Here is a 13,317-nt window from a genome sequence, read left to right as displayed (position 1 = left end):
CCCTGCGCTTTAGACCATGCGCTTAGATCGTTAAAATAGGGCCCATTGTCTCCTAAAAGAAAGAATCGATTCTGGACTGCTGAAACAAGTCGTCAGCAGTTCCAGTCTCACATTCTGTAACATACCTACTTAACAATGTAACAAGTTTGCCTAATGCCAGCCCATTGGCTGCCCACGAATGATGTCTGCTTTGACCTGTCCTCAAACACTTGTAGGTACAAGTGCTGAGGAAGCCTCCGGAGCTGAAATTCAGATATGGTAATATGTATTTGTTTTCCGACAAGCGCTGTAAGCGGTAGGCCAATCATAACAGACCAATCAGAGCAGAGTAGGCTCATGGAAAGGAGGGGTTTAGAGGACTGAATCTTCGAACTAACGTTTTCAGACTCTTTGAGAAATGAGGTGATGTACAGTGTATAAAGATGCACCTTAGATGCATGTAAACTTATTATAGGAGACCTTTAAAACAAAATTAGGACCCTTTAAAATAGTATAATTGCAAGATGTAATGTTGCTGGTTCTGGGTCTCTTTTGCCTGCTTTTGAGTTCCTGTTGCATGTGATTAAATGTTTGAATCTGTTTTTCACACTTTCTCTAATCATTAATCACAATGCTTTCAAATATGTGTGTTGAAACAACCAAATAAAGAGCAATATTTAAGGAACATTGTGTAGGCGAGTGATATTAACTGATAATTTTGTCTGTACAGTATGCCCGGGTCTGGATCCCGGATGTAGAGGAGGTGTGGAGGTCAGCAGAGCTCACCAAGGACTACAGACAAGGAGACGGAGTACTGCAACTACTGCTAGAGGATGGAAAGGTCAGTGTGTGTATATTTGAGTAATGAGTGTTTATAAGCCTCATCAGATTATTTGTATGAACATTGCTCACAGTACATTGGATTTACTGGAGTACTTTAATTTTCTTGGGATTTGTCCAAGGGATTGATCCTCCAACCTTTGTGTTATGGGAATGGGAATTGCACTTATAGTTAATGCATTAACAGAGTAGAGGTAGTCAAGCATTCAGAATTAACCATAATCAATTATAACGATAACATTTAAACATTACATTTGTTAATATGAGACTGATATAGAATGATATAACTTATCAACCCTGTCAGAGCAAAGTTATCTTTCAACTAACTTTTAACTCAATAACAATGTTAAAAAAAATGAATCTGCCAAATGCAAAAAGTAAAACCACTTTTGTTTTATTTCAGTGTGTACCAGAAAGGGGCATGGAATACACCTGATATTACATGATCTGTAAAGCGCTGTGTTTACATGAAAAAAATTCTGGAAAAATGTCAGTAATAATGTAGAAATTCCCCACTTTGAAAATGTAAATTTGTAAACATGTAAAAAACTTAAATGTAGGTAACTATACAGCTCAAAAAACAAACAAACAAACAAACAAAGAATTACAGTGTATGCATAATTATTAGTTATTCTGATCATAAATTATTTTCAAGGACATTTCACCAATTCCAAACCACATCAATTGTAATAATTACCATTAAGATTGAATGTAATAATTTATTGGAGATTTATTTGTTGATGACAGAAGACCTCATATTTAGATGTGTATAATTATTAGGTATGTGTCTTTGCATCTTTTCTTCTCAACCTGTTTTTGTGACCCTGTGACCCAATGAGCATTTAATTGTCCGATGATGGTCACACCATTTCGTTATCCGAATATCACTCTTTAGTTTTGAAATTTCTACAGTGTTGCATGCTTCTCATGTCCACAATTTATTTATTTATTGTACTTTTCCCGTGTCAGTTACATTTTTGGTCCATTTTATACACAAAATAACCCTGAATATTCCTTTAAAGTTTAAACAATGGCTCCGGGTCTACATGAGTCTTAACTCTCACATAAGTGATCTCTGTTAGGGGGTAAGCTAAAGTAGCGGTGGTAGTATTTTAATAGTCCTTGTAATTTCTATTAATGTGGAGTATTATATTGATGGCTTTATTACCTTATTGCACCGATTCATTTAGTCAATTCATTACTACAATTTTCTCTAATTGACGATTCAGAGAACTACAGTACGAAGTTAAAGAAATGTCAATTTTATTACTTACCTTCATGTTGTTCAGGTTTGGCCCTGACCAATTTACTACTCTAGGCAAGTTTTTACCTGGTGCCCCTTGCATCGCAGCCAATGAATTCCACCACTGATCACTGTTCATACACTCACACAGAAACTGCATAAATACTGGAGTGTATGTGACCATTAGGTGTTACATTATATGATAAAAAAAAAAAAAAGCTGATAATTGTAAAACTACAAAAATAGCACCTAAGCCACATTATAGCCTAAACACAAATAGCAAGAGTAATTAGTTCTAGCATTCATGCTAGGGATGCTAATGATTAATCGACGATCATAACTTAATCGCTAAAACTTATCGATCGTCGATTAAGCAAGGTCATGCACATGCGTGCTGCTCAACTGTAAGACTCGTAAAGCAGACACGAGGAAAAATTAAGCGAGCGCGCCGGAGTTATGTTTGGGACCATTTTACGTTAAGGAGTTACACCTTCATGACTATAAGTTTGCGTGTGCATTCGCCTTTAGCCTTTTGTTTTGTGCAAATGTAGTTGTAATATTGTGTTTATTTTGTGTAGGCCTGTAAATATCTGATGCATCTCAAATAGGATGCATTTGGTTAAAAATGAACTCGGTAGTAAAGCGCGCCGGTGATCGTCTTCAGCTTCAGCGTGCGCAGCTCAAACAGCAATGCACGACTAATAATAACTATGATTGGGACTGTCATATTACAAAACATTATAAAGAGAACAATATTGTAATGAAACGTTGTTAATTCTTTGGGTTTAGTTTTAGCGTGTTGTTCCAGGAAGAGCGTGTCCACAACAGGAGTTACACATTCTGAATAGCAGGCATCTGTATTAGTCGTTATATTTGATTGCGGAATATTGTTCGTATACGGCCCCTCTCTTAACTTTGGAGATGCTGAAACTGTTATTCATGCTTTCATAACTTCCAGATTGGACTACTGTAACTTCTTATACAGCGGCCTACCCACCAAAGCAATACATCGCCTTCAAATGGTACAAAACTCTGCTGCTCGAGCACTTACATATAATAAAAAATCTGCACATATTACCCCTATCCTTCATCACCTTCACTGGCTTCCTGTGGTCAATCGCATCCAGTTTAAACTATTAGTCTTAGTTTATAAAGCCTGTCACGGTCCCGCACCTCAATACCTCGCTGAGTTAGTGCAACCATACCTTCCTGCCCGAACTCTTAGATCTAGCTACAGAAATGTGCTTGTCGTCCCCAGGTTTAAACTATCTACTGTGAGTGGTAGGGCTTTTAATGTTGTAGGCCCTAAGCTACGGAATAAACTGCTCTTCGTGCCATCGACAACCTCCAGATCTTCAAATCAAAACTTAAAACTCATATATTTACCATGCTCAAATAACCTTTAATTCTATTTCTCTGTCTACCACTCTCTCACCTTTCTTTTATTTTACATACTTTGCCGAAATTTATATGTTGCTAAAAAGGCTTATATGTTTGTTATCTTTGACTTATGTTCATTATTGGTAGTGTTTGCTTGTTTCTTCTCAAAGATCGCTGCGTAAACAATACGATTTATTTAAATAAAGTAATAAACATGAAATGTCAAGAGATCAGTATAAGTGTTAGTCAGCGTGTCCGCATGTAAATGTAAGTAGCAAGCTCAAGTGATATCAGTTCAACCAAACATAACGAGAAGTCCAAATCAAAGTATCGTCATCAGGGGAAAGTATATCACATCAGATCTCCTGTAGCCCACACGTCACATCAGATCTCCTGTAGCCCACACGTCCCGTCAGCTCTCCGGAAGCCTCCAGAACCGCAACAACACCAGTGAGCCATCATCTACCTCTTCTTCTTCTTCTTCTTCTTCTTCTTCTTCTTCTTCTTCTTCTTCTTCTTCTTCTTCTTCTTCTTCTTCTTCTTCTTCTTCTTCTTCTTCTTCTTCTTCTTCTTCTTCTTCTTCTTCTTCTTCTTCTTCTTCTTCTTCTTCTTCTTCTTCTTCTTCTTCTTGTGGTTGGCATACCATCATCTACCTCTCTGTTTGACCCAGTGTCTTTTAAAGTACCATGATCTAGTTCAGGTGTAAAGCCACGCCCTCCAGCAATCAGCCTGTAACTCGGGGACAAACACACAAGCACTCACTGCACAACCACTCATTGAACCGTCACACCATCTGATTTTCTGTTTGTTTGCTTGATATAGCCTAATAAGCTGATTGCTTGTTTCTTTTGTCTGTCTACTATTTGTATTATTTTGTGAAGCAACCTTGGGTTCTTGAAAGGCGCTATAAAAAATAACATATTATTATTATTATTATTATTATTGATCATTTAATTAAATTAATTATTTAATAATCACATCAACTCATTTTACAATCCTACTAGCCCTTTAGACTAAAAACCCTTCTCATTCATTTGGTGAAGAACATGGAGTTTTGAGCAGCATTTGCACAGACTGTTGGATATATGCCACTGCAGTAGATGTCAGAGTTATGTTTTGTCTTTGTGTTCACCTTCTTTTTGCTCATTTTCAGTTGACCCAGTTTTCCCATGTGTTTCTTTGATTCATCTCATTCACCTGTCCCTTGTTAATTAGTTCATTAGTCCTCGTTTGGTTTAGTATTTATAGTCCCATGTTTCCTGAGTTCTTTGTCCTGTCTGAACATCATGTTGGTAATGTGTTGCCAGCCTGTGTTTCTGTATTATTTGGATTAAAGACTTCTCTTGTTATTTCGTCTTTGTGAGTACTCTTTGGCAATATACCGTGACAGTAGATGCATATTGCAGTATAAGGGCTAACGATTAATTGATTGTTAATTTAAATGATGATTGATCATGGGAATTTGTATAAATTGACATCCCTAATTCATGCACAAAACAAGTATTCATTGAGCTCTTCTCTAACATTCGGTTTAATTTTCAAAATTAATTTTAAGAGTGTTTGTTTTCTAGTAGATGACAGCAATCTTTTTTCATGTTATCACTATGAATGAAACTGAGAAATGTAGATCTTTTTAAAAGTGAATTCTACACAAAATATTTCTATTTTAAGGTAAAATAACTGATGTTATCTCTAGCTAGATAGCTAGCTTTTTCAAAATAACCAACGTTATTGTCTAACTACTATGCGATTAGATAAAATGTTCATTTCAAAACATCACATTACCTCTGTCTTTATTAATGCTAATTTATATTAATGCTAATTTATCATGTGTCATAAATTCATCCATCAGTCTCAATCAGGTGAAGTTTGTTGGTGTGTTCGACTTGAAGCGGCTCTGCGCAGACAGATCAGTGTATGACATCAAAGTATTACAAGAGTGTTTAGAGAGCATACGGTTCAATATGCTTTCGAAACACTTTTGTGGTACAGTATTTAGCTTCAAGTTGAACACACCTACAACCTTCAGTGTGGTCGCTCCTACGGATGGGTGGCGACTCTAGCATTTGCCTATTCCAGCCCTGATGTTGTTCAAAATCAAAAAAAAAAATCTTCAGTGGGACACAAAATATGTTTTGCAGATTGTTGAGACATATCTTTTCCATATAATGCAAGTGAATATTAACTGTCCAGTTTCAAAAAGGACAAAAACATGTGACTTTGCTCTATTACAAGTATGTCATACGATAGCTTTGTGTGAGTCTTCATTTAATAAAAATATTTCCATAAGCGATAGCTCTTGAAGGGATAGTTCACCCAAAATGAAAAGTCATAATTTGACTCCATGTCGATCAAAACCTTTATTTTTCTCAGTCTCAATATTAGTTTTTTTCATACAATGGAAGTTAATGATAACCAAAAACTGTATGATTATTACCAACATTCTTCAGAATGTCTTTTTTGATGCTCCACAGTAGAAAGAAATTCATATAGGTTTGGAAGGACATGAGGGTGAACACATGACAGACAACATTTTGGGGTGATCTATCCATTAATTTTAGCCTGTATTATCCTGATGCCTCAGAATTCAGTGATGTCAGATGTCAAATTCTACTGTGGCGTGCAACCAATTGCAACAAATCAGATTTGAATATCCTGAAACGTGAATGAGTCAGTTTTTCACCCTGTTCCTCACAGAAAACCATTGTTTGACTTCAGAAGATGTATGACGGTTCCCTTCAAAACACGACTTCATATAATTTGGTGTGCTGTGAATTGTGTTGTTCAGGAATTGGAGTACAAATTGGACCCCAAGACGAACAACTTGCCACATCTGCGTAACCCAGATATCCTGGTGGGAGAAAATGACCTGACGGCTCTCAGCTACCTTCACGAGCCTGCTGTGTTACACAACCTGAAAGTGCGCTTCACTGATTCCAAACTCATCTACACTTACTGCGGTAAACACACACATACACAAGACATACACACATTTAATGTGCCTAGAATTATTGAGCTCAATTGTCTTTTATCGTTTGACCCAGGTATTGTGTTGGTTGCTATAAACCCATATGAGACGCTTCCCATCTATGGATCCGACATCATTAATGCGTACAGCGGGCAGAATATGGGCGACATGGACCCTCACATCTTCGCAGTGGCAGAAGAGGCTTACAAACAGATGGCCAGGTGGGGCTGAGCAAGTTTAAGTTAGTTAAACTGTCGTTGGTTGATAGTTACCTGAATAAAGGCCCTGATATACTCATGGTGAAGTTCTGTTTTGTTCTTTGTGCAGGGCAGGGATAATAACAATTTTGAAATGCATGACCGCCCATGTTACTGGGAGCAGTGTTTAGATGAATATGTAAATATGTGCTGCACACTATTTTCTAAATGGCCCTGTTTACACCTGGTATTAAGAAAAGCAATCCGGTCTAATGCGTTTTCGACTACCTCTGGAAGTGGTTCGAATTGGACAAGCTCAAAACGCTTTAGACTCCGTTTACACCTGTATTTAGAGTCGTCAGTTTGTGATCCGATCAACCAAAACCCATCTTAATACCAGGTGTTAACAGGGCCAATAACACAACAAACACACAACAAGAATGATGTGAAAAATACAGTTGAGAAAGCATTAGAGAGATGGATATTTTTCTGATATTCACCATGCCATTCAAGTTAAGTAAAGTTAAATGGCTTTATTGTTACAAAACTTTGTTTTTTAAATTGCAGATGAATTTCATGGACAAAACTTATGTATTATGAAGTTCAAACAGAAGTCAACCAAGCAGCTTTCTATTGGTCAACACAGCAAACTTACATGACCAGCTGAAGCTGATGTGAAATCTGCATGGGAAAATCTATTACCCTTATGCAAATTCCCAATAATGTGAATTCCTATTGAAATAACTTTCACCTGCGAAAAGTCGCAGAACAACGGCAAATGTGACCGGAGCTTTACACACGTGCGCACACACACACGCACACGCACACACAAGCACACAAAAGGTAGAGCCCTAGAGTACACTTACCTATTACGTGTTTGTCATGGACCAATTTCAGATCTAAGGTGCTAGCCAACGCAAAGTTATCTGGACAGTTCTGAACCAACGACAAAAACCACTTTGGCCAGTTTAAGTTTGAATGATGTCACACCTGCTCATTCTTCGATTTGGTTTGAAGTATGTCAGGCCATTAATAACGCATTACCTTCAAATAGCGCACAGACATTTGAAGATAACTATTGCTCCCTTGAGTATGTAAAGCTCTCTGTAAAGCTGCTCTGAAACAATCTGTATTGTAAAAAGCGTTATATAAATGAAGGTGACTTGACTTGAGTACTGTGGCTTCTTACTGAATGCCTTGTGCCTTAGAAAATCAAACACACGCATTAAAGGGATTTTTCACTTAACCCCAAAAAAATTTATTTGGTCATTATATTACTCACCTTCATGTTTCAAACTTAAACTTAAAAAGGTGATGGTTTGAAGCATGTTGGGGTCCAAACAACGTTATACCCCACTGACTAAATGAACTTTTTTCAGAATATGTTCTTTTTTTTTTTTTCACCGAAGAAAGTCTGTGAGGTTAGGAAGGAGGTTAGGTCTTTTCAATGCCATTGTTTGAGCTATCCTTTTAGGTACAGGGGATCTGCACTTACATTGCATCAGCCAAGTATGCATATTTGCATAGAGTATGTAATACTTGGCTGTGTTAGTATTTGCTATACTGCTCAATCTAAAGGGAAGGTTTGTAGGTCAGGATGTTGCTCACTGCAGCCCAGCCAAAAATAGACCAGCCAAGGTTATGTTTCTCTCGCTCGTTTTCTTGGGTCTCTTGTTCCTTCTCACTGCAGCTGCAATGGTGTGCACCACTGAACCTATCTGTCTGAAAGGTTCATTGATCAGTGGATGCCTGTGTTGCAGCAAAAGCTACAGTTTTCTCATGATGGAGTGTCATTTTCTCAGAGCCTTGTATTTTTCCTCTTTGTCTTTGCAATACACCATTATACACCAATACAAATCAATCGATTTTCAGCATTCTTAATGTGTAAACTCTAGTGCGTAAGCACCCTGGTACCTAGCCAAGTCAAGTCACCTTTATTTATATAGCGCTTTTTACAATACAGATTGTATAAAAGCAGCTCTACAGTGATAACATGAAAATAATAACGTTTGTTTCAGCTGCACAGCAGATCTAGAAGAAAATAGCGTCGTAGTCCAGTAATGGTTCATTTTTGTTGTAAAAAAGTTATTTATTTAGTTCAGCCGCTCTGGAGAAAACAGTGATGTCCAGCTCAGTTCAGTTCTCATATAATGGTGTCAGTGCAAGCAGATCAATACTATTGTTGAATATTAAAAGTCCTAGCGACACGCACAACGGCACATTTTCTAAAAAAAAAAAAAAAAAAACCCTTTGAATTTGTTCTTTCATTTGTATTTTTTGCATCATTCAGGGATGAGAGGAATCAGTCCATCATTGTGAGTGGAGAATCTGGAGCAGGGAAAACTGTTTCAGCTAAATACGCCATGCGTTACTTTGCCACGGTCAGCGGCTCTGCCAGTGAAGCCAACGTAGAGGAGAAAGTTCTGGCATCCAACCCCATCATGGAGGTGAGTTTTTCCTGCATCGCTAGATCAGTGCGTCATTCTGGAATCAGAGCTGAGACTCTGGCTATTTGTTTTCATGAAGGTCTTTAATAATACAGACATTTATATCTCAGAGAGCCAAAACCCTTGGGCTGGGAGACTAAAAGCTGTTCACTGGCTAAATATGAGTCTTGTTCAGAGCATTATATCTGCTCTTCACTGCATGGTCTTCATCTCCCTAGGGCTCATTTCACTCAGTACAGCAGTAGAGAGAGAGTGTGTGTATTTGAGTGCTCACATGTGTATTGGAGTAAATTTAGTGTTAGCATAAAGCTCACATGACCTTTTCTGCTGTCCTCAACTCACATATTTCTTCAACATACGTAAAACAGACACAATCACTATGTTTCAGACACTAGGTACCTCCATATACATTTTGGCATGTAAAAGCATCATGGGAACTCCAAACATGAAGGCTGTTCCAAGCGTTACGTGGAATAATTACATACAATTATTATAATTATGCATATTATGTCTTGTTTTGGCCAAATTCAAAATTCTATTTATTCACAGATACTGTGCTGCAGTGATGATGCGTTTTTGTAACCCAACCTCGGAGGTTAGGATCACCCTGGTTCCCTTAAAAAAAAGAAAAAAAAGAAACACAATAGGATTTTTACATTGCTAAAGTAATTTTTTTTTCCGTAGGATCTAAGTTAATACTTGTTCAAAACCTATGGTTTTGAAAGAAAAGTAAATAACAGTAAATATGATGTTTCATTATTTTTAAATCTAACAATTTCATTATAGATATGATGTTTGTCTCAAAGGTAGAAACAATGCTATTTGAAACAATGTAATGTTTCAATACAGACAGGTAGCCCCACCCTCAACCTCATGGTATTGGTTAAGCCTAGCTACAGGCATTAACTCTAGTACTCACATTGATGATACATACCGTTGTTCAGAGCTAAATAACACAACGATATAAACTGATAAACACCCAGTGTGAAAACCACCTTATAAACACGCTGCTCTTCCAGAAGCTCAGTTGCTTGCTGATTCTGATTTTGACAGTTCCTCAGCAGATTTCTGCTCTGTGGGGGAGGCAGTATCAACCTCCTGACCTGCTGTGGTCTCCCACACACATGATCTTCCTGTCACTCTGTTTTTTAATCAATAACCTTTCTGTGTGCTCCTTAAACTTTTAATCCTGTTCTCTTCTAACTGAAACAACAAAGAAACCCCCAGGTCAGTCCAGTACTTCCACTCAAGCTGATGTCTTTTCTGTTCTCATCTCTAGTCCATCGGTAACGCCAAGACCACCAGGAATGACAATAGCAGTCGATTTGGGAAATACATTGAGATCGGCTTTGATAAGAGGTATCACATCATCGGTGCGAACATGAGGACATATCTATTGGAGAAATCACGCGTCGTATTTCAGGTGAGGGTCGAACATGAATAACATTCTGTCACTTTGGTCTTTATATCTTAAACTATGCATATTTTAAACCTTCTCAGCATCTTATTTTGGCCCAAAAGGTCCACAATCTTAAATCAAATATTTATTGAGCATAAAATATTATTTATCAAGACCATTTTCCAGCTTCTCTTTGACATTTAGAATTAAAGCCTCTTTGCAACTGTACTTTCAAGACTTGACCTATGTCAGGATTGGCTAACCTTGCTGATGAAAAGAGTAATAGTGCCTTTGGCATAAAATATGGAATTAAACAGTATATAAAGTATGTAAAAATCTGGGTGGTCAAATGTCGATGTAGTGATGGCTGTGATGTCATAACCATGACAATTTCTGAATCAGTCATTTTTGCATGTGCCGAAATGCGCAGGGAAGTTTTGTTTTGTGTGTAGCCATGAAATAATAAAGGCTTTATAATCTAAAAGAGTGCCATGGTCATCCCAGAACTTTACTGAAGCAAAACAAATCCGTTTAACATAGGTATGATTATATGTATGTTTAAAAATCAATCTAGACGGTAGTGGGAAGAGCATGGAAATCTGTGCCTCTCAGATGGAAATGTTGATTTCTCTCATTGCCCTCATATGTGATTTTCCATGCCATTTTTTTTCCCCCTTTGGAATACTGAATGAATGTGTGGTTTCTTCTTTGGAGTCTTAAACTAAAAGCCTGCTGTATTTCAGAAATACCACCAGATGTTATCAAACACTTAGTGATCCAGAGATTAACTTTGTTTGTGCGCTTTTGAGTCTTTCTAATGGTTTTTATGATGTAAAAAAGAAGTGTGTATCCCAGACATATCAGATACTCAACTTGATTTTTTACATTTGCATGAATAGATGGGGACATACGAGTCATGCTGTTTTCCAACATTACTATAATATTAAAGGTTAAAATGAACTGATTTGTATACAAATGTTTAAATTGCACATAATGCAGATTTTATCATAATAACAACTTTATTATATAACTTTTTAACGACATATTTATGTTTCTACTCCACTTTGTGTTTTGAAATATAAATACTTAAACGGTGGCTGTCATAAAAACTTGACGAAGGGATTCAAACAAACATTCGATATTAAAGTTGTTATATTGCACATATTTAGCAAAATACTCCTTTCTAGAGTTCATTTTTCCAACCAGCTATCCAGCTATAGACATTGAATGGCTTTTCTGAGGTAAATGTAATGTTAAGTGACATATTTGTTTACATGCTGTTTCATCGACACCTTTCCACGGTTGAAACACTAATTGAGCGATTACATGAGACATGATACATTTCAGTAAGCTGTACTGGATCTTTCAACATTCCTTCTGGTGTTCATTCATGTGTATTTTGTGCTATAACTAAATTGAAACTGCTTTGAAGAATGGCCTAAGACAGTGTACACAGACAGGAGCAGCCGCCACTCCCTCTGAAGCACACCGCACTTCCTGCTTATGGCAGATCTAATTTTAGCTCCTCTGTTACCTCAGGGATTTAATTCACAGTACGATTTTCGTTTCTTGAAGGCTCCTATGTCTTTCTGCACTTTCAGGACTCCAAGCCCTAGTGAGCTATAAGCTAATATTATGCTGCCTTCTTCGATACCTTTATCTGGCCAAATTCCAGAATGTACTGCGATTAGCTAAAAAATTATCGCGGATAAAGCGAGAAAAATGTCATTTAAAATATTATGTCAGGCAGTGCTAAAAAGTATTGATAAATAGTTAAATCAAATTTAAGATGGAGTGTTTTAATATTTTTATGTGCTGAGGGCTTTGTATGCTTATTAGAGTATCACATAATATTGTTAGCTAAGATGCTAATTTCACACTTATTTGGAATAAATTGTGAGTCGAGTCTTTGTTGAGCTTCAAGTGAGGAATGTTTTTTTTTTTATGGTTATGAAGAGTCACCTATGGATGCTGCCTTGCAAGGTATCTGCCTATGTAAACAGTAGACAAGGCAGCTCACTAGGTTTTAAAAGAAAGCTGTTCATTGAACAAATATAGGCTGTATCCGAAATCGTCCCCTATACCCCTTATTCATTATTTACTACATTACTCCACTAATATGGTATACTGAATGAATGAAAACAAGCGAGTGAATTCAGACACTGAGTGTGCTTGAGATTATGTGATGAATGAGTTCACTCGGACACCACTACAAATGGCTGTCCCCATAGTGATGCACCAACATTACTGCAACTGATAATATTTGGCAGAAAAATATTTTTTGAGGTTTGGCCGGAAATCATAGACTGATACAGTGAGACTTTTAAGTGAGTTTTGACTGTCAGCGTCTATATTGTGCACACAACATGGATAAACTAAATATCAAAATATTTAAATTTCATTGAATTAATGTATCATAAAAAAAAATCTTATGTGCAATTTTAGATTTTTATATACAACACGGTTCTGTGTGTTGATTATTAAATAAATTTGATCAATGAATTGATGTTGAATCAAATTTATTTTACTTTTTAGTGTCTGTGTTAAAAGTGATGCATCATTATCAAATAATGCACCATGTAAGGGTAAAGGGAACGATTTCAGACACAGCCATAGTTTTAGTCTTTCGCTTGCCCACATCTAAAAGATAAAATTCGATAAAGTCTGTCATTCAAGGTTGCAACAGTATTATTGGCCCCAAAATTGATCAGGCCTACATAAATGACTCAATCTGGCCCAGGTGTGAGAAACATGTTTGGAATTCAGAGGCCTTTTCTTCTTCTGGGAGGCTCAGAATGATTAAAGCTGGACAGGAATGAGGATAATGGAGTTAAACATGTCTGTTCAGTGTTATATAATATACT

The 13,317-nt window shown here is 37.0% G+C and overlaps 1 protein-coding gene across 3 annotated transcripts in view; it reads left to right on the top strand.

Annotated features, from left to right (window-relative positions):
• myo5aa (myosin VAa) overlaps positions 1–13,317 on the top strand; it is a 98,675-nt gene that overhangs the window by 18,079 nt on the left and 67,279 nt on the right. For all 3 annotated transcript variants that reach the window (XM_084408693.1, XM_084408691.1, XM_084408692.1), the window contains exons 2-6: positions 710–820; positions 6,231–6,402; positions 6,487–6,631; positions 8,898–9,054; positions 10,334–10,477. In XM_084408693.1, coding sequence (XP_084264819.1) covers positions 710–820; positions 6,231–6,402; positions 6,487–6,631; positions 8,898–9,054; positions 10,334–10,477 — 729 coding nt within the window. The remainder of the gene's footprint in view (positions 1–709; positions 821–6,230; positions 6,403–6,486; positions 6,632–8,897; positions 9,055–10,333; positions 10,478–13,317) is intronic.

This window comes from Rutilus rutilus (genome assembly GCF_951802725.1).
Source record: "Rutilus rutilus genome assembly, chromosome: 5".
NCBI lineage: Eukaryota > Metazoa > Chordata > Actinopteri > Cypriniformes > Leuciscidae > Rutilus > Rutilus rutilus.
This window is presented reverse-complemented; position numbering and strand designations above follow the sequence as displayed.